This window comes from Ctenopharyngodon idella, chromosome 2, assembly GCF_019924925.1.
Source record: "Ctenopharyngodon idella isolate HZGC_01 chromosome 2, HZGC01, whole genome shotgun sequence".
Classification (NCBI taxonomy): Eukaryota; Metazoa; Chordata; class Actinopteri; order Cypriniformes; family Xenocyprididae; genus Ctenopharyngodon; species Ctenopharyngodon idella.
Window position 1 is genome coordinate 12,942,048 of NC_067221.1, and position 22,725 is coordinate 12,964,772.

Sequence of the window (22,725 nt, forward strand, 5' to 3'; positions counted from 1 at the left end):
TATATTTGCCATTGTGTTTAAATAGTGCCAACAATGCACATCCGTAATAAACCATTATCCAATTTAATTCACAGTCCAGAAATCCTCATTATGAGCCTTTTTCTCATGCCGTTACCATTTTATGGAAAATGACTTGGTATTTCCGTCACCACCAGTGAATGATTTTATTTACTTGTTTATTTCTTGAAAGACTTTATTTCAGCTCTCTGGGGGATTATAAGCCAAGTCCTTAGCTTTTCCCCCCTTTGCTTTTCTTTCCGTTATATAAATCTAACATTTTTGGTCTTCAAATACACATTTCTCAATAGACTTTCTTTCACTGTTGAACAATACTTTCATGTACAGGATCTTGCCGGTATGAAAACACAACTTGTTTGCTTCATTTAAGCATACCTGTCATATTATAAGTCTTTATAATGCTGTTTTTCTCAGACACACTCTGAATGATTGGCTGGTGTGTCATAGCTGCATTACTTTCATGGGACAAAGTGAATGAACGACTGAATTTGGTTAGCTGGTATGCAGTGTCCTGTGGTGTGACATGCTATAATTCATCTAAAACCATTATTCTAATGATTTTATATTACGCATGCAGTTTATGACCACATTTGAACTGAGTCTCTATATGGAATTGTACTTTTAATTCATTTTTCACACCACAGGAAAAAAGCTCCCATCTAGTCACATCTGGTTTAGGTTGCAGTTTACTTGCCAATAAAACAGCGCTGCTCCACATATGATGTGAGTTAATCAAAAATTACAATGGTTTCAGTGCAGGAACCAAGAGTGCTAATGACATTTGAGGCTAATTAATCAAAGTAAATGTGTGTTTGGATGTCAGTGCTGGCAATTCTCCAAGGCCAACTCCAGTCTGATGACTGTTGTGTGGCTCGGCTCTGCATTTCTTTTTTCAAATGTTTATTCTGACCATAATTCACCGTGATGATGACTGCAGATCATTAGATTGTGTGTGCTCAGCTATATCGCTCCAGCTCACAAACTCATCTAAAACGATTACAATAAATGTATATATCTTTTCATCTGAATAAAGCTGACAAACGTATTACCAATTCCAAGAAGTTCAAAAAAAGTTTGTTCGCTGACTTTTCATTAGTTAAGTGGTTGTTAAGATTGTTTACTGCCTTTTAAATTTATGCAAAATCATGTGGAAAAATATTAAAAAGTAAACACATTTTTGGTTGTTTTTTCAAAAGTACAGCTGATAAAGAACGAATATTGGCTTCGAGGTCATCTACGCTACCGTTCAAAACTTTGGAGTCAGTAAGATTTGATTTTTTTATTAAAAATTAATGCTTTTATTTAGCAAGGCTGCAACATTTATAATGTTTCTTGAGCAGCAAATCAGCATATCAGAATGATTTCTGAAGGATCATGTGACTGAATTTCAGCTTTGTCATATCAGGAATAAATTTCATCTTAAAATATATTAATAGGGTGGTTGATTATGATTTGACTTTTTTAACTTTAGTTAGTGTGTAATGTTGCTGTTAGAGCATAAACAACATCTGCAAAGTTAGGACGCTCAAAGTTCAATGCAAAGGGAGATATTTTCTTTTAAAGAATTCTCTGTTTAAGGACTACAACAAGTGGCTGGTAGGGACTACAACAAGCTTCTTCCCGGGTTAGTGACATCACTAACCCTAAAATTTACATAAACCCTGCACCCGAGAACACGCAACAAAGTGGTGAGGCCATGTTATTGCAATACAGTACGTAACACAAATGCAATAGCATGTAACATAAAAGCAAGATGACAACACAAGTTATAACCATAATTAAACTTAACTATACCTGTTCTATCTTCATGCAGCATATATTCTCTGGCTTTCCCACACAAACAATTTGACAGAATATACTAATCAATGCTTTTAAGATATCCCACATCAGCTACATAAATTAACCAACTAACCATTCAGGAACATCCTGTTGCATTCTACATGTTGCCACTTCTTCTTAAGTCTCTCCATCATTGTCCGACTCCGGTCTGAACATAAAAGGCTGAACAGTTTCTGACATTTTAAGTGAGTCTGTGTGAGGTTATCGGCGCTGTTAACATGAGCTCTTGAAACTCCGCCCTCTTCTTGAGAGCAGCAGCTCATTTGCATTTAAAGGGACACACACAAAAATGGAGCGTTTTGCTCACCCTCAAAAAGTGACAAATTTAACATGCTATAAAAAATGATCTGTGGTGTATTTTGAGATAAAACTTCACATACACACTCTGGGGACATCAGAGACTTATTTTACATTTTGTGGCATTATATGACCCCTTTAAAATAGTAAATAGTTATTGTTGTTATACTTCACAATATTACTGTATTTTTGTATCTCATTAAACGCTTAAATTTTTTTTTTTTTTTTGAATGGTAGTGTATATGCCACTGACTCCTAAAAGTTTCAGGCACATACTCATTTAAAATTAAAATAAATAAAATAATTCATGACTCATTCAACACTATACACAGATTTTTGTCCAATCAAATGTAATTGTCCTTGACTGACGTATTGGTTTGACTTACCAAATACCAAATACAACCTACTACCAAGTAGCAAATCACGGTTCATGGCTATGACGGAACTAAAATCAATAAGCTATGTAAGAAAAAAAGAAGAAGAAAACAAATCCCTTCAGTATGACCTGCCCAATCCTCCTGTTTCAATATAGGAAATATGGCAACACAGGGAAAAAACAAAGACAAAATAAAGACTTAAAACAACATTAGAATATCTCTGCCAAGTATTTCAATCAATATTATCTGTGTTCTCAGACAGCTCTCTGAGCACAGCTTATTGTATATGTTTGTGTGTGTGTGAATAAGAGGAAAACATGTAAATCACTCTCCTCTGCAGGAATGCAATGATGAGGTTGCTTCTTGACTTAGTCCTCTATCTCTCAGCCCTTGGCTTTTTCAGCTCAGAGGAAGAGATAAAGAACTAAGGAGCGACCAAAGGTGCACATTAATGGGCTGTTGAAAACAAGAACAAGAGGCTAAAACAGGAAGAACCGAGCCTGAGGAAGAAATCTACTGGAAGAAGCCAGTTAGGACCGTGAAGTCTTGGGATGAGTGCTCACCTTTTCTCTCTCAGCCTTTAGTAAGACCTGCCAGCAATCTCACCACCCCTAACGAACTATCCGGCTGAGTCATGCCATGTCTAACTCTGTAAATCAGCAATGTGGGTTGTTGTTGACATGGATGATAGCACAACGTAACGTTTCCTTCATCTGGACCGGGACCAGTCTCACGCTGCCAACGCATTCAACCACAATAAAGAAGATAAATGAAGAGTGTCATTACATCCCTGTCATCTGTCTCTGCAAACCAGCGAGCCCAATTACGTTGTGAGATTACAAACGCTGCCTGTTTTACACACAGCTAATTTATGTTCATCTGTCTCCTTCTTGGATCCTGCAGGGGTACCCTTAATATGATGCTCCCTCTCTTACCCGCTCTCACTCCCTCCAAATACGGAAAGATTATGGATGTGGCAAACATGGAAGTGTCTTGCTTGCCAGTGCACATCAGTTACTTTCCTCACAATCCCACATAATGAGTGACTTTCAAACCGAAACGAACTTCATAATAAATAACACAATTGATATGGGTGTTGTTGCTGGAATGATCGGCACTGGCGAGGCGTTCACTCTGATTTAGTGTAATTTCTTCATAGCGATTCAGAAGCTGTGACTAAAATTGCACAGCAAGATATATTACAGATGGTGCCTCCCTTAATTAACTACATCTACTCAATCAAAGCAATGAACATGCCTCTTGTCTGCAAATTAAGCACTGCAAAATAAGTTGCATTATATAGATGTGTAGAAATTACTAGTTTTACACTTACACAGGACCATTAAGGTGACACAGGGCCTCATTTATAAAATGTTGCATAGAAACTGTCCTACATTTGATCTTATGATCATTCCTCAAATGTTCGTACAGTGTACGCGTGATTCAGAGAATGAACGTACACACAAAACACATGTGTATGCCTCTCTTCCAGATGTGAAATTAACAAATCACAAATGTTCTTGAAATTGCGCACAACTGAATGGTTTCAGATCTCCGCCTTGTAAACGCCGCCTAATTAACGTCATTAACATATAAAAGAGCATTAGTCAACGTCCAAATGTTTTACTTAAAGGGTTAGTTCACCCAAAAGTGAAAATTCTGTCATTTATTACTCACCCTCATGTCGTTCCACACCCGTAAGACCTTCGTCCATCTTCAGAACACAAATTAAGATATTTTTGATAAAATCCCATGGCTCAGTGAGGCCTCCATTGCCAGCAAGATAATAAACGCTTTCAGATGCCAGAAAGCTTCTGAAGACATATTTAAAACAGTTCACATGACTACAGTGGTTCGACCTTAATGTTTTGAAGCGATGAGGATACTTTTTGTGAGCCAAAAATACAAAATAACGATTTCAAAACACTGCTTCATGAAGCTTCGAAGCTTTACAAATCTTTTGTTTCGAATCAGTGGTTCGGAGCGTGTATCAAACTGCCAAAGTCACGCCCCCCAGTGGTGAACCATTGAAATTTCGAAACACTTATGACGTAACGAAACCTCACTTACTGAAATCATGTGAATTTGGCAGTTTGATACACGCTCGAACCACTGATTCGAAACAAAAGATTCGTAAAGCTTCGAAGCTTCATGAAGCACTGTTTTGAAATTGCCCATCACTAGATATAGATTTTGCCGCACAAAAAGTATTCTCGTCTCTTCATAACATTAAGGTTGAACCACTGTAGTCACATGAACTGTTTTAAATATGTGGTTTTCAAGGTTTCCACAAAAACAATAAGCAGAACAACTGTTTTCAATATATATATATATATATATATATATATATATATATATATATAAACTTACTGACCCCAAACTTTTTAATGGTATAAAAAGTTGGTATTTTTAATGGTATACAGTATAAGCAGTATGAACTATATGGAGACAAGTGCATATTTATTATGATTATCATCTTTTGCCAAAAAATATTGTAGACTCATACTAAATAATTTATTAAGAGAATGAATGAATATACATTTATCACCACAATACAGCAGTTATAGTTTTTAAACAGTATTTAGGCTACCCACAGTCACAAAATAACAACGCTTACTATTTATCATAAGAAATATTACAGTATCATAGAGCATAATTTACCTACCAATGGTATTATGCAAGACCTGTGATAAATTATCATAAAATAACTCCGAATGGCAACAGTAGGCCTATTTCATGTTCATGTTTCTAGTTGTATTAGCTTCAAGTACTGGATCAAACAACCTTCATTCTTTCTGTCATTTCCTAGAGGAGAGGGTAACCTATTTTTGCAGTGATAGCATGATTAGCATTGCTCTTTGAGGATGACTGCGCTCTGTTTCAGGCTGATGAACAGGGGAAACTCCCACCACATCGAGGTTAGCATAGTGACTCAGCATCTAGTTTGTTTAAAAATCATCTACAAGTTTTCCACATGGCTGCTGGTTAGCATTATTGCAATTAGCTTTTGTGCTTCATTAGCACCACCATTCTAAAGCTAAGGGATTTAAGCCTAACTGATTAGACACATTAAAATGTCATTATCTATTTTGTTTCATAACATTTTGTTGGGGGATGCTTCATTTTTAGTTTCTTTATTTAATATCTAATCCCATTCTGGCTTTATTTTTATATACTCTATGAATGAAAAAATCATATTGAGATAATTTTGTCTCTTTGAAAAGTGTCATCAACTTGAGTACCACTGTGAGTATAGGTGAAGCTGTAGCTAAGTAATGGCTCAGGACAGGAAGATGCCACATCCTTGTTTTATTCATATCTTTGTCACCTTGGATTTACCACCAAAACTTTAAGCACAAAAAACAGCACTTGCGTTTGTCTGCCAAGAATGCATTGCAAGACATGCAAAGGACGCGAGCTGTTATTCTGAGAAAAGAAGTGATGAGAAATGCTTTATACTATAATAAAGGTGAACAGGCTCATGCAAAGCATACATAAACAGGGCTCCATGCAGACTGCGACTAAATGGTTGCATTTTTTAAACTTTTTTTTCTGCAATTGAGTTTTGTTAGCGGTCCCACTGGTTCCACTGCAAAGTTTCCCAGCTCTCTTAGATTATGCACTGACATTTGTATGGCAAATGAGAAACATCAAACGGCAAATGCTCCAAAAGCGGAAAGAAACAGCGCGACTTGTTTGAACTGTGCGGCACAGACCATTTATCAGCTCAGCCTAACAGACAGCGCAGCGCAAGCTTAGAGCAGATGCATTTACTTGCAGATCGATCACATGACAGTTATTAAACTGTGCTGTGACATCCAGTGAGAAGCATTTGAATCTGGCACAAAATTTATTTTACAAACCTTTAAATGTCTTGGTGATTTAAACTTGTTTAAGTCCAAATGAAACAACACTGATATTCTCAGCAGCATTAAAGGGGTCATGAACTGCGTTTTTTTAATTGTTTTATGTTTCCTGAGATGCACTTATAATGTTAGTATGATTTTTACATCGAAAATGAAACGAAATAAAAGGCTATTTTCAACCCTGATTTTAGCCTTCTGATTTGAACACTCTGTTGGAAGGGGCGTGTCTACTGTGAGACTTCAATGTAAATGCCTACTGCTGTGATTGGCTAACATTTTTGCATATGAAATAAATATTACATGTGGAACTTTCTTGAAATATTATACTACATTTGAACTATTACAGCTGTCAAGATTAACTAATCGTGAAGAGTGTTCATTGTAACATATTTAGATCTACTCCCGTCACATTAAAGGTTGCAGTGATGAGTATTGTAGCAGACATGTCTGTCAGTGCGATTTCTGCACTTTCACAAATGCTTTCATCATAACTAACAGTGCAAACAGGATGTAAATAAGATATTCATTGTGAGATGTAGACAGCGTCATTGATTATAACGTGAGTTTTTGCAAAGCCTGTGAGGAAATTGCAACTGATTTACCAAAGAATCCACAGTGAAATGTACTGAACAAACAAATAATGCTCTACTGAGACATTCACACACATAGTTAAAAATAAATAATCACTTTAGCCTTAGAATCCTTTGGAATGTGATATTATTTTTAGCCCAGTGATCCTGTATCTCTCTTCTCTCCTTCTCATCTCACTAACGCGCCAGTGGGCAGGGCCAAATATGTGATGATGTAGAAGTAGGCGTTAATCTGATTCTGCAGAGGTGGACTTTCGGTGCACTATTACGTCATAATATGACAAAATCTGAAATGAGTCATTTTCAGACCTTGGTTTCAATAAAAGTTGTTTTTGGCTAACAAGGAAGTTTTGAGTTCTGAAACTTTATGTTTAAATAGTACAATGACATGTCAAAAGATCAAGGAAATTTTGATTTCTTAATTTATGACCCCTTTAAAGTGTAAAATAGGAGAAAAATTGTATTGACCAAAGGTAGAAGGCTGTTCAATCCACAGATCACCAATGTTTACCATGGATTTACTGTATTAACAGTAACTGTAACCATGGTATTTTGCCAAAAATGTGGTCATATAGAATGTTATTATATTATTAAGACAGTCATGTATATTAAACGTATAACAGAGGTAAGGGAATATATTTACAGTATTGTAGTTAGAAACCAAATAGTTACTTTTTACCATGGTAGTGAGGAGCTATACATGATTTTACCCATGGTTACCATGAACTACAAATGTATGATACTATTGTAAAACAAGTACAAAGTAGAATTAAGGACTGTAGACTCATTCGCACCATCAGAATATTGAATTATTTATCACACTTCTAACAGATGTTACTGTAGCTAATATTTATTAAAAGGGAAATGTGTGTTTATGACAATTTATGTCATATTATTAGTAACTGCACTTATTTGTGAAATTAAATAGTAATATTTGAATTGGGATGATTCATTTTTGTCTCCTCCCATAGCACTATCAAATCTGGTGCCGCTGCTCTCAAATGTTAGTCTGGATCATCAATAATCAATAAATCACTGGTACACATTTAGATAAAAAAAAAATTGCATTCACACCAACTAAAGAAATCCAAACTCTGATTTTTAGCATAAAGAACTGAACTGAGGCATGTTACAAGTTTGTCAGCTATCATTAATCGCTGCGTAAGCACATAAGCATAGACCCGCACAGTCTCATTAAAGTGACAATTGCCTCCGAGATACCCTTGGCTCACCATTTAAAGGTGAAAGAAACCTAGCTTGGCATTCCGGAGCTGTTCATACGTCAATGCTTGCTGTTTGCGACTTCTTACAGCTAACGACAGAACAGGGACATGCATTGTCTTCCCTGTTCCAAGCTGTGGTGATGTAGCGCTTTCCAATGTCATTTCCTTTGCTTTTAAAACCATCTTACCGCCCCGGGTAATCAAGAGCCAGGCTAAAATCCGGTCTAATAAAAGGCAAACGACTGAATTTGTGAGGAAAGGCAGTCATTTGTACTTGATAGCTTTTTACATACTGGATCTATTTGCCTGTGCCTTTCAATACGCTCTCATGGTGTGGGATTCTTTCCCCGTTGTAATATTTCACCTGAATCAACACCTGCAGAGTGCTATATAAATGCAAATGGTATTTTATTGTGTTGCGGAGCTTTCCTTCGCCGAGGAGGTGCAAGCCACATCTCGCCGTTATTGTGGAGGATTCCTTATTCCCTGTCATTAGATTCAGTGGTGTCAGCTCATATCACTCTCCATTTGAGAAAGACTCTGCCGGATTCTATTAAAAAAAAGCACCTCTGTGACTAGACACCCTCAATGCCCTCAGCCTTAATTATCTGAAAAGACACAATTCACTTTCTTCACCATCTCCATTTGTAGGCGTTTGGGTGCGAACCCATACTTGCTGAGTGTATATGTGTGCGCACACATGCTCGCAGGTTTGGCACCAGAGCCCAGGCCGTGACTGCCAACCCAATGACTTTCATCTGCACTGATGACAAATGGCCGTGGCATGGACCAGTACGGACTGGAAGCAGATGAAAAGAGGCCCATCTTCTCCCGCACTGCATTTAATTACCCAGCATATGTTAGAAATCACTCCAAAGAGGATTTGGGGAACGCTTGTTGATCTGCAACATGAAAAGAGCTCTTTCTCTTCTGTTTCATTTTGTTTAATTCAGTTTGCGCAAATCATTGATGTGGTGGGAGGGCGGTATGCGACGGAGGGCGCGTTTAATCTGCTCGGCCTAGCTGACGAAAGGCTTCCCGGTGGCCATAAGGGGAGAAAAGTGTGGATCTCTCATCCTCGCCGCAGGGTTACAGCGGCACTCCTGGTCTGCTTCTAATTAAGCGTGCATTTAGAAGGTGAGCTACGAGTTGATTTTGGCAGGCAAGGAAAAAGGAAATGCAAATGGGTCACGACGGAAGTCGGCCTGGGAACGCGTCCCCCCCCCCATTGCTATTGCACAGACTGCACCATCAAAGGATCCCCCCCAATTAGGGCTGGATTCAAAGCTTTTTTCTCTGCTGCACTCAACGAATATAGGCAGAATATGATCGGACATTCAACGCCCAGCTAAGGGATTCAAACTGACGGGCCCTGCACATCTTATGAAGCTCAAAAATGAGAATGAGAGGGCAACAAGCAGCCGAGAGTCATCAAATCAGCGTGATTCCAAACCAGAGGCAAGAATTTTAATTACGTTGCGGGATAAAAGTCCAGGAAACTTAGTGCGACGGAACTATTAACAACATCGGACACTTGTTTATGCTTATTCCGAAGTGAACTCGCCTGGAAGTACTGTAATGAATGTGTACTTTCAGTGGAGACACCGGGGTCATTTCTAATAATTGTTGATATTACTGAACTCACCCCGGAGACACGGATATGCATTATTCATCGGGCTCTCTTTGACATCCCTCTCGTTTGAGCATTTTATTCAAGCTGGACCTATCATATCCATATTCATCAGGCTGCAAAGAGGTCACCATGGGCAATAATCCCAGTCGCTGATGGTACGATATCAAGATGGCAAAGACATTTTCATTAAATTCATTCTGGTATAATTTCACAGATAATAACGGCTGAGCAGATTGGACTGCTGTATGTCAGGCTCCTTGTTTGGTTACGAATAAGCCGCTCTGTACGCTTCTCTGCTCATTGTTCAAAGTAACAGAAAAATTGTTTTCCAGCATGAATCGTGAGTGAGAGACAATCGATAAAGCATAAAACCAAGAGAAGAAAATGTTATTACAAGTGTTGATTAGAGACGGAAATTAAAGTTTTTTTATGTTTCTTGCAAAGAGAGTTTGAAGCCAAAAAACAAAGATATAAATGGAAAGATAATGTATGATGGAGATAGGTGATGTGAAAATTGCTTCAAAAGGTTCTTCTCTTTTAGAAGCATCAAAGTCCTTCTTCAATCTGCCTGGAGTCTCAACATCAAATCTCTGCCTGGGAAATGTGTTTGTCTCTTTATATGAGCACAACATATCTGTCAACTTTCTGAATGAACATAAAAATCAGGTTGTTAGAAGTTATGAGAATCATCATGCCAAAACTCTGCTGACAGGGTTTAGTCTCTGCTCTGTTAATCAGGGTCAAAAGGTCAAAAGCCAGAACTTATGCCTACCTTGCAACAGTGTGCATGTCTACCTTTTATGTAAAGTTGTCAGGATATATTTTTGTATTGAAAGTGTATTGAAAATCAATAAAAGCCGAAACTTCATGTCCTGCTCTTCTATTTGCCTCAAACTTGACGTCAGCTACCAAAAACCTCAAGAATACAACAGCTATCCAATCATAAAACATTTTTTATTATTATCAATGTTGAAACACAATGTTGTTGTGCTGCTTAATATTTTTGTGATACATTTCTTCTAGGATGTCTGATGAATAGAGGACAAAGTTCAAAAGAAAAGTATTTATTTTAAATAAAAATCTTTTGTAATATTATAAATGTCTTCACTGTCATTTTTGATCAATTTAATGCGTCCTGAATAAAAGTATTATTTTCTTTCAATTCTTTTTTTTTTTTCAATTTGAAGTTAAATTTAAATATAGTGTAAAATTAAATTATGTAAAATAGGGGCTCATTCAGCATTTTTTTCTCATAATTTAATTACAATTAATAATATATTAACAAAATATATCAGCATTTCAGCCTCCCTGCCCAGCAGATATCAGTATCAGCCATAAAAAAAGATATCTCAGTCAACCAATGCTCATATCTTTCTTATTTTGCTGTTGATACCATAAGCAGGGACATAAAGGCATGAAAATAAAGGAAATATGAAAACAGTCCATAAGATCTAATGGTTAGTTGTTTTTGAGGACCCTGTCTTTTATGTCTATATTATGCCACCCTTATCTCGATGAATAAGACCATCTTTCATGCTCACTAGTGATCAAAGGATTGATGTCTACATAAAAGCCAAGAAATGAGAACAAGAAGCCAGCCAATGACCATACAGAATACATTCAGCACTTGAGACGTGAAAGATGGAGAAATTTTAAAGAGGAACCAGGAGAAAAATATAGCCAGCAGCTATCACCCTGTAGCCCAAGACTGGTTGCCCACTGAAACAAAGCAGGGTAGAGACTGGTCAGTACATGGATGGGAGACCTTCTGGGAAAACTAGGTTGCTGCTGGAAGAAGAAGTGTTAGTGAGGCCAGCAGAGGTGCTCATCCTGTGGTCTGTGTGGGTCATAACGCCCCAGTATAGTGATGAGGACACTACACTGTGAAAAAGCACCGTCCTTCGGATGAGACGTTAAACTGAGGTCCTGACTCTCTGTGGTCATTAAAAATCCCAAGATGTCCTTTGAAAAAGAGTAGGAGTGTAACCCCCCCAGCATCCTGGCCAAATAGCAAGAGTATAGAGGTATAAAATTAGGGCCTTTTTCTAATGAGAACAATTTGAGAAGCAGAAAACCAAAGCATAATCTCTTCATGGTCCAGGAGAAACATCTGAGAGCTTCATTAGATTTCACATGTGACTTCTCTTTCCTATGGGGAGATAGAGAGATAGGCCAGATAGAGTACTGTGCATTACTCCGCTGATCATCATTCAGTACGGGGGAAACATTTGTGTTCAGTCACTTCTCTTTTGCCCGGATCCCTCCGGCTAGAGTGAATTGGAAATGAGCCAAAATCTAATAAGGTTCAACCTGGCTGTCAGGGTTTTGAGTGTGTGACGGTAGAGAGGTGTGTGATGTAGTGGCTGAGAGATAATGTATTGTAAAAGCCAAGGATAGTAGAGCAGGTGGCACGTTGGAGTATGTGACTCATTATCTTTAAAACGGGAAAGTGTTTGGCTGTCTTTGCGTTTAGCATGGAGCTAACTACTTACAAGCCTGTGCGCATAAAGCAAACACATTGCTAGCGGACTGGAGCCAATGCATAAAAGAAAATACGCTTCCTTTTGTGATGCTTTTTTCTCTTTGTGTGGCTCATTTACTGCAGATTAGAGTGTGACTATGAAATCCACATTGTATCAAAGAGGTTTGATCAAACACTACATGTGATATTCATTAAAAACATGACCATCCACATGCCAAAGAGTTTTGATCAAACAATGCATCAGATATTCATAAGCTACACGTTCATCTACAGACTGTCATTAATATGAGGGAAACTGACTAAAAACGCTTTAAAAGCTCAAGCCTGGGCTTTGATGGGACAGCATAAATCAACCCCAGTCTTCTCTGAAAATGAATATTAGCAAAGCTTTTAAAAGAGCCTGAGAATAATGTTATATTACTGGTTTAAATGTTCACATATAGGAAATATGCAGGCAGAGCATCTGTTATTCATTAAGGAGCTTGACTGACACATCTTCACAACTTACTATTAAACCTCATCATGATAGAAGCATGAGACATGTGTATGTGAAGTTATCCATTTCACTAGGCAATAATGAGAAATGCTTTCTAATTGGCAAATATAATTCTGCTATTTCAAAACATCAGTTCAGCAAGCGTGACAATAAAAGTCTTTAAACTTTCAAGCACATCATATTTCTGTTTTTAATTGCATTTTTTCTCACTCTCTCTGATGTTTTGATGCATTCAACAAGCCGCTTTTGCAGCTTTTCTACTGTTCCAGTTTCAGTAAATGCTTTTTTTTAACTAAATAGTAATATTTGAGTTCTGTTAGAGTTTCGTAGCACTCCTTTAAAAATGAAACTTACTCACAAAACTCTTCTACTTGTGTTCATTTTAAGCAAGAGTCTGTCTTAAGAGGCCTGTGTATGCCAAGTCTATGCACAATAGCTAGCTAGTCATGTTTAATTAGCATCACATGTTTAGCAGAAATAGCGATCATGTGCGGCTGAGGCACAAGACTTTGCCAGACACTCCAGAGAAATAAGTCTGTGACTGGACAGCTCTACTGGCTTCTGGGCACCCCAAGCACATTATCTAAATAAACATGTCAGCTCAGTTAACGGGAGCCACTGGATGAGATCCCTTTTAAACCTGGTATTAACATCCATTTTAGATGATTTGTTTGAAACAGATCAATGCTAAATAAGAGTGAAAATCAAAATTGTGCCACTTCAACTACATTCAGAGGTGAACATAGTCACACACTGACCGAAAAGTGACCACACTGTATCTGACCAAAGTAGTCAAAGGGATGTACACTACCATTCAAAAGTTTGGGGTCCATAAGATGTTTTTTATGTTAATACTTTTATTAAAGCTGCAGTCCGTAAGTTTTGCCTCTTTGTCGCCATCTCTGTTTGAAACCTGCAGTTGCAGTTATTTGCGGAATCATCATCTTTACGTGGGTTGTGCATCGGCACGGCTCCTCAGCGTGGATGAATCTAATGTTTGCTGTCAGTCACCACATCGGTGTGGATACTGTACTTCAGAATCACAGATTCTGCGTCTTGGAAGTATGACCAAAATAAGAATTTTTAAAGGAAAATGTTACCTGAACAAGTAAGTAACATGTCTGCAACTTTTGTTCTGACCAACTGTAGCTTCCTCATATATAGCCTGCTAGTTGGGACTCCTTTCTGTTTACAGACGTGATGTAATGACGCAAAGACGAACGGCTACATGCTCGAATTTCCCGCAGAAACACACAGGTACCGATTTTATTATAAAACATTATTAAAAGCTTACCGTTGTGAATCGGGCTAAGGTAAGGAGATAGTTTTGAACACTGGCTGGTTATGTACTTGCTCAAAAATTGATTTTTGGATAATTATTAACCAAAAAAAGTTACGGACAGCAGCTTTTACCAAGGATACATTCAACTGATCAAAAGTTACAGTAAAAACATTTATAATGTTACAAAAGATTTCTATTTCAAATAAATGCTGTTTCTTTGTTTCTAAATGCATCACGGTTTCCACAAAAATATTAAATATAACTGTTTTCAACAACATCAAACATAATAAATGTTTCTTGAGTACCAAATCAGCATATCAGAATGATTTTGGTAGGATCATGTGAAACTGAAGACTGGAGTAATGACTACTGAAAATTCAGCTTTGCCATCTTAAGAACAAATTACATTTTAATATATATTAAAATAGAAAATAATATTCCACAATATTACTGTTTTTACTGTATTTTCGATCCAATAAACACAGCACTGGTGAGCATAGACTTCTTTCAAAAACATCTTATGACCCCAAACTTTTGAATAATCCTTTAGCCTTCTCAATATTTTTAAAACGTTTTGGCTTTTCTGATGATATTTGCTAAATGTATGCATTTCACTTAATGAATACAACAAAGAATGACAAATAATAATTAAACAATAGTGCTCAGCCCTAGTTGTCATAAGGAATGATCTTAGTGCACTTGAATCAGTACATAATAATATAATATCAGAGCCAGATTTTGCTTTACCTTGCCAACATAGAGAGGGTCATCTCCTGTGTATTCCTCCAGGACGAAGAATTGGTTCCACACCCAGTTGCGCTTGTGTCTTTGAAGGGATGCACCCAGACTAGCGCTGATGGGCTTCAGGGAAGCCGGGCGGAGCGGGACAGAGTTCAGAGTCATACCCCAGCAGCCCACATCCCACTGGGCCAACAGCAGCATAGTCATTAAAGTCAGTCCAGTCCACACTGCAGAGCCTATCTGCATCATTTGGATGAAAGGATGAACGTAAAAAAAGGAAACAAAAAAGTACACTCCTCCGTATTGAACGGGCACCAGAGATCTTGAGGCTAAGATGTTGCTCCTGGGAAACTGTGCGCCACCCTCAGCACTGGCACGGGTAGGGGGATAGAGACCGTCTGACCGGTGATTGATGGGAGAGACCACAGGAATGAACGATGATTGTAGTTGAAGCTCTCAAACCTGTGGTGAGAACAGACATCAGGGGGAGAGGTTGAAGAAAATCAGAGTGAGAGAAAAGAGTCAAAGAAATTGAGAGTCTGTCAGCACAAATACAGACTTGATTTACCATCATTTTTACAATACCACTTCACATTTGAACCCCAGATTAAGACAACATGACTTTTGGCATTTCAGAGCTTGCCGTCTGTGATGCAGGTGCAGGCAGACCACTACAGGTGAGCAAAACGGACATTCAGCTCTTTCCTCTGGATGAGTATTTGACAGCACTGCTGAAAGTGGAGCACATTAATCTTTAGGGCTGAAGGGAACCGGGGAGGGAGGGGGAAACAGACAGAGGGAGAGGGATAGAGCTCCAATGCAAAGGTTTGGAGAAATCAAGCAAATATGTACCATCTCAAGTCCTAACAAAGGAGTGAGTTGCTCCATTAGCATACTTGTCTTATGCAAGACAGCAAATGGGTCAATGTCAAACAAGTTGAAAACACATGTACTCTATATTCAGAATGGTTTCATATAGTTTTGAAACCATTTTATATGGCTTTTTTAACCATTTTCAAGAAAAAAGTTTTAATTTAATACTGAATTAATAAATTAAACATTTTAATTTTAATGCTCAATTAATATTAATAATGTCATGCGGTCAATCAAGCAAAAAATGTAATAATATTTTCCTAAAATAAGTCATTTTTAAAAAAGGTTTTAAAATATATTTTATGGCAAAAGGGTTTTTTTTTTTTTTAACAAAAACAATGAATTATTAACACCACATGACATTTTACAATCTTAACTAACATTGCCTTGTCATAAAAAGGTCAAATTATCTTACTAATAAATATTAATAAGCAGAGAAGCATTTTTGCTCATTTTTAAAGAAATGCTAAAAAAAGATTATGTATGCCAAACTAGAAGTTTAAAGTTTAATGTTTTCTTTTCAAGAATTTAATTATTTTAATGACGCTTTATATATATGTGTGTGTGTGTTGTGTGTGTGTGTGTGTGTGTATGTATATATATATAGTAATCAACATTTGAAGTGGATCAAAAAATTCATCAAAGTTGTCCTAAGAACTAAATTGTCCTAAGAAGAAGGTTTTAGGACAACTTTGGTGAAAGGTTTTGATCCACTTCAAATGTTGACTACTGTATATATATATATATATATATATATATATATATAAGATATAGTTGTACAATTTTTTACTTAAAAAAATCATTGAAATTCGTAGAATTCATAGAAGTGATGAAACAGGAATTGCATATGAATTGCATTTTAATGTTTTTAAATAAATTAATAGTTCCTGACAAAAAATAATGAGCATCATGCCATTGACCCACAGTTTATCATCATCATATATCACAGGTATGTTACATTATTATATTATTCTTCATTTACCAGTCACATTCTAATCCACTGTGACTTATGGAACTTTTGTACTGTGTGAAACTCACCCTGGGGTTGGTTAAGCGCTTTGCTCAAGAGCACAATGGCAGTGGCTCATGAATGGCCCCATCTGGGGTTTGAACCTACAACCTCCAGCTTAAGAGCTGCTACCAAGAACTACAAAGCTGCACTGCACCGTAAAAGTGTGTTATATAAGTGACACTGAATTTTTATATTGTATAAAAACCCTCATGCTCCAAATTGCAAAGGAGAACTACAATTTAAAAGTGTGCGCTCTAAGTTGAAGTGACAAAATTCCAGGCACAAATTTCTCCTAAGGGGTCCCTGGAGCTTCTCGGTCCGAGAGAGCCTTTTAGGTGTTTCTAACATCCTTTTAAAGTCAAACACTTACAAGTCTGGAAAAAACGGTTCAAAAGGGATTTGGGTAGAGCACATATACGTTCTCTAGAGAAATCTGTCCTTCCAGCAGTTCAAACCAACAGCAGCAGGATTCACGCCCCAACAGCTTATTTTGATGTTGAAGAGGATGTCAAAATCTCCACGGAAATCCCTCGTTGTCCGAGAAAAGATGAGATCTGACCTACACTTTACAGATAGAACAACTTCCATTTTGGGTTTAGAGTGCGTGGCAATTCAAAACCACGTAATTATCGCAGCATAATGTGCATAAGACTCATTATATTTCTTGCAGGTTCAGATGGGCTTCAAACAATATCACTATATCACAAAGTGTTAAAGCATTAGCGTCGTTAAAAAGTGTTGATGGTAATATAGGGTTTAAATAAAGGGTGTTAAACACATCTGTGACATTAAAGCTTTGACAGATACTGTAACTGTGCAAAATAATAGCATAATTGAAGCTCGAGCTCTGAAGGTGAACAGAAGAGTAAATCACAAAGAATACCTCAGGGAATCCATTCCCTCCTTGTATTCCCTCCAAGCTCAAAAGCACCAGCGCTGCTGGAGGAGAACAGAGCGTCTTGCACTTTGCTTCAGAAGACCACAGTGCCAGGACCCTTCAGTGGGGAAAAGTCTCATCTAAAGCCTGTAATCTCTATCGTAAGCTTCACTTTATAGGGGAATTACAAGTGCTTAGCGGCTGATTAGATCTCTACGCGTTTGACTGAGTAGATTCAACAAAAAGTTTTCAAAAATGGTTGACGATGGGTATCAAGAAAACACAGTTATGGCAAAATAATCCTCTACACGTCCCAATTATCTCCAACCTCCAGTAGTTTCACTGAAGTTCTACATGATGCCACTGCAAAATAAAAAAAGCTTTCAGTCTGGAATGCTTGTAGCGTAGCGCAGGCTAATAGAGAGCTGGAAGGTGATATGGATCATTTATCAAGCTTGCATTAAAACACAGCAAACAAGGACACAGGAAACAAACCCTGGGATTTTTTTAATGCTGTGCATCTGATGCAATATCTTAGGACAAGTTTGTATGACAGGAAATTTCTCAAATGTGCCCAGATTGCTTAGGACCCAGACTAGAACTGAAACTATAATGAAAAAAAGAAAATTACAACATAATATACTGTAAACCCTAACGCTCAAAATAATTAATTGGTTTGAGTAGAACAAACTTAAATTTAACAAATTAGTTCAGTCAAATGAACTTTTATGAGTATTTAGCACTTTCTTTCTCTTTCACAGAACTGATATATTTTAAACTGAACTGTTTCATTGTAAACTTATTTCTTTTAATTTAGACTTTTAGAGGTTTGAGTAAGTATGTTAAATGCTATTTATTGCTGTACTCATTCAGCAAGTGCTATACCATGCTATTGTTAACATGTTAGCATTTTCTGAATTGGCTAGCTAAGTTTACACTAACAAAAATGTTTACGTTGAGGTTACATGAAAATGTTAAGTTAATGTATGTATGAATATAGTGTACTCAATTAAAATGTACAAAATAAAAATCTGCCACTTACTTAAACTGAGTTTCTTAACTTATGAAGTTAACTTTCTTAACTTTTCTCAACTGATTGCCTCAATTTTTTTGAGTTCTGCCAACTTATTCGCATTTACAGTGTATGCAAAGAAATAGAATCTGATTTTTCGGAAATTAATGTGAGGGCAACATGTCACAATCTTGGTAATACCAATGCAACATCGACACCATTATTGAACTGAACTGAATCCACATTAAACTTATTTTAGCTGTATAATTCCTTCTGCGGAGCACCTTATATCTGAATTGAACTTGCAACATTGATCATTATTGAACTGAATGAACTGAAAGTTCAAATAATAGAAACATAAAACTTCAACAAAAGCATATACCATCAAATAACAACCTCTGAGCTCACAACAGGTCTGTCGTTAAAGTTTTATAAGTTATCGTTATCATTCCCCTATGAAGAAAATGAATAGCGCTTTTACTTCTGGAACCCAACTCTTGCACTCTATTATCTCTTGTATAGCTGCCTTACAGCTGAAATTGTTTCAATTGTTGATGAATTTTACAACATTAACAATGTTATTTTCTAGTTTATTAAGGTGAAGCTTCTTTGAAACAATCTGTATTGTATAACGCACTATATAAATAAATGTGCCTTGTGCGTTTTGCATTAGGATCCATCACAAACCCTTTTTGGTTTTATTTTATTTTTCTTTAATTATTTTAAATGGATCAAATAATGGATTATGTTTAAAAACCTACAATGAACTACTGTACATTATAAGGCGACTATATGCCACACCATGAGTGTACTATATTTGTACCTCTTCTCCTTCCAGCCTCCCACTAACATTTTTCCCCGCCCGAATCTGCTCGCTGTCGGGCTTGGCTGAGGCCCCGGACTTTGTGTTCAGCACAGATCGCCCAAATGGTCTGGGACAGGATGATGAAGTCTCATTAGCCCCCCATGCCATCTGACGAGAGGAGCTTAGGCTTCAGCGCAGACCGCCCTGTGAGAGAGCGCCCACAGCCACAGCCAGAGACTCAGCTCCAAAAACCCATCTCAACACACTATCTAGTCAAAGCCCCCCTGTGGTGCAAGAGCGATTGTGGCATGCACCAGGGACAGTATGCTCGAACACAGAGCAAAGCAAGACTCCTGGCATCTGGACATCAAACACAGCACATTGCGGACTGGTAGCATATGGCCTTCTTATTATGGCTGCCCTTCGCTGTGCACACTCTTGAGGGTGACTACGACAAGATTACGCAAGGATCTGGGCTGGATATGGCTGCTTATGAGACTGCGAGATGAAAAATTCTAATAAAGAATACATTTATAATATATTAAAAGACTATTTTCTTGCACCGTTTCATTACATGCTTCACCAAAAAAGCCTGTTCATATAATATTTTCGTAAAACTACAATCAGTGCATCCTGTTAATGCAAAACGCTGTCACTTAAATTTAAAAGCCCTGGGACAAAATTTTTATGGGTGGACCAGCCCAATGAGGTGTCCCTGAAAAAAAAAAAAAATGCAGATTATGAAATTCCAACACAGGCATACTTCTTTTCCAATCTACACTGTATATATATATATATATATATATATATATATACAGTGAAACCAAAAATTATCCAGACATTTTTGATATATTTTTACTAGTGGGTGCAGGACACTATAGTTCATTTATGTAAGTGAGGATAGCAAAATAAAGTAAACTGTGACATATTATACCCAAAAATTCTTCATACAGTGGACTACAAGTAAAATTTATATAAATTTGGAACCAAAAATTGTTCAGACACTTTGACCTGACCATGTTTTGCTTAAGTGTTATCTGACATAATTAAGATTATTTTTTTCTGACACAGTTTAACTCTGAGATCTTGTCATATTTTATTACCATTTTTTTAAACTATAGTGAATAAACTGTATTAATAAATTTTGGTTTGACCGTATATATATATATATATATATATAGGGTATTGTAAAAAAAAAAAAGTATTATTGGACTACACTTTATTTGTAATTAATTGTGAAATTTATTAGCTATTAATTTTGCTCAGTGTAGCCTACAGCATGACTTAGCAAAACTACATCAGTCCCATATCACAAACAAGCCAAAGCCCCTAAAACTACCATTTCACAACAGTGGTTCCCTTTTTCATAATCTTTCATGGGGCCAAAAAACAACAAGATAGCCAAGGGCTATGGCATATAAAATCTTAATGGGACCCCCAGATTACAGAGCAACATTCTTGGTCATTTCTCTCTGACGACAGCCCCATTTATGCTTGGGCACTATAGTGCAAATAGGCTACAACCAGATGTTAAGTCAGGAAATATGCTATAGTAACAATTAAGTAACAGCACAAGAGCAACTAAACATATTCTGCAAATAATACTGAAAATTACTTCATACTGAACAACACCCAAATCCACAATTAATTTTTGGAATTGAGCTAAATCAAGTTGGCCTTACAGTTCACTCAACGCGCCACCTAGCGGCCGCCCGCTTCACATTACAAGCGAAGTTTCCACTACGAGCCTCCGTGCTGTTGCTGGCATTGCAGTGGCATCCTGACAGGGAGGTATTTGATATCGATAAGGAAAATCTGCACCTCTGTACCTGTGATATCTGCTTTTGTTTTGGTATAATACTACACAGAAAATTAAAAACAACAACCTCCATAACTAGCATTGGGTTATTTTCCCATAAAAACTAAATCTCTCACAGTCACACTACAGACGACAGTATTTGCATCACAAATGCGACTCTCTGGCAAGGTACCAACTATTGCTCTTAGGACTGAGAAATTGTACTTTGTAGCGAGTCGATTAATATGCTGACTGCCAGACCTTAACTTTTGAACATCACAGATGCTCCTGAGGGAAAAGTGCTGAATATTAAAACATCACAGGCAGTGAGAGAAACTTTGAGATGCGGCTCTTAAAATCTTGATGCTGACCACACTGTTCTACAATATTTGAAACTGCATAGTGTGTGAATATATTTAATATTGTATTGAATAAAAAAAAAGGCTTTGTTCATTTTTATTTTATTCTTTTTCTGTCCCTTAGCATGTGCAATATTTTCTTTGCAGTCCGTTAAATAAAACGATCATTTTCTGAAAAACAAATAAATACATAAAAATAACAACAAACAATGCCACAATAGTACTGCCCTTTCTCAACTTTTAGATAGCTATAATGTTTTTTTAGCCGTGTGTTCACGGGCACCGCAAATACACTCAGTCTGCACAATATTGCACCTCAGTAAACACTGCAAAAATCAGACTCACCTTTTCCTCTTGGTCCTTCGCGTGCGTATAAATTGTCAATGTTCTTGTGAATACGCAGAAGGATTCCGTCACGTCGCAGCCTCTCTAGACGCGCTCTCCCCGAATGAGTGAAGGAAACATATTCAGGAGCATCCCTGCACTACAGGCGTCTTTCCCTCCGTTCCGCTCAATCACTGCGCTGCTCGCTCACACTCCGCGCGTCTACAATAAGCCCTATTGAGAAGCCACAGCTGCAGCGAACCTCAGCCAGGGGAGAGCACTGTGGAAAGACTCACAAAGGGACCACAACACTGTCGGCCATCCGTGAAGCATGCCTCGGGAGTCACAGACCCACAAACTCTGGGAAAACAGTGGTAACGCTCAACTTATTGTCTCTAGTGAAAGTGGCTGACAAACTGGACAAGTCTCTGTTAGTGCGCTACAGGAGCATCGCTCACCGGGGAAACGTTGCACTGAGGGGAGGTGCCGATGTCAGTCAGCGTATCCAAGGTGCCGTGGCGACTGTAGGATTCTAGGGGGGGCACAGAGGGGCCAAAGTGTGCAGAGAGGGACTGAATTAAATCCTCGTCAGTATGATTCTGTTTTCCCAGAAATGTGGGTTCAAGCACTTACAATTATTCATTTTCAAGCTAGTTAAGAATCATATATCTCAACTAATGTTAGGGAACCCGTCTGTGGGTGTGCTACATTACAAGTTACAACTGATTTACAAACAATTAAATTGCACATAAAGTAGTTTTTATAATAATGTTATAACAATAACTTTTTAATTACATAATTAGCCTAGGCTATGTGTTTCT

General features: G+C 37.5%; 1 protein-coding gene across 2 annotated transcripts in view; it reads right to left on the minus strand.

Moving 5' to 3' along the window:
* The window catches only part of cdh7a (cadherin 7a), a 61,678-nt gene extending 39,260 nt beyond the window's left edge, over positions 1-22,418 (minus strand). Inside the window, exons 1-2 of one of the 2 annotated variants that reach the window (XM_051874619.1) lie at positions 21,926-22,418; positions 14,851-15,306 (exon numbers count right to left, since the gene is read on the minus strand). In XM_051874619.1, coding sequence (XP_051730579.1) covers positions 14,851-15,093 — 243 coding nt within the window. In that variant the 5' untranslated portion in view covers positions 15,094-15,306; positions 21,926-22,418. Of the gene's footprint in view, positions 1-14,850; positions 15,307-15,412; positions 15,818-21,925 lie in introns of those variants that run through there. The other variant, XM_051874631.1, reaches the window with a different exon arrangement.
* Positions 22,419-22,725: the final 307 nt, after the last annotated feature.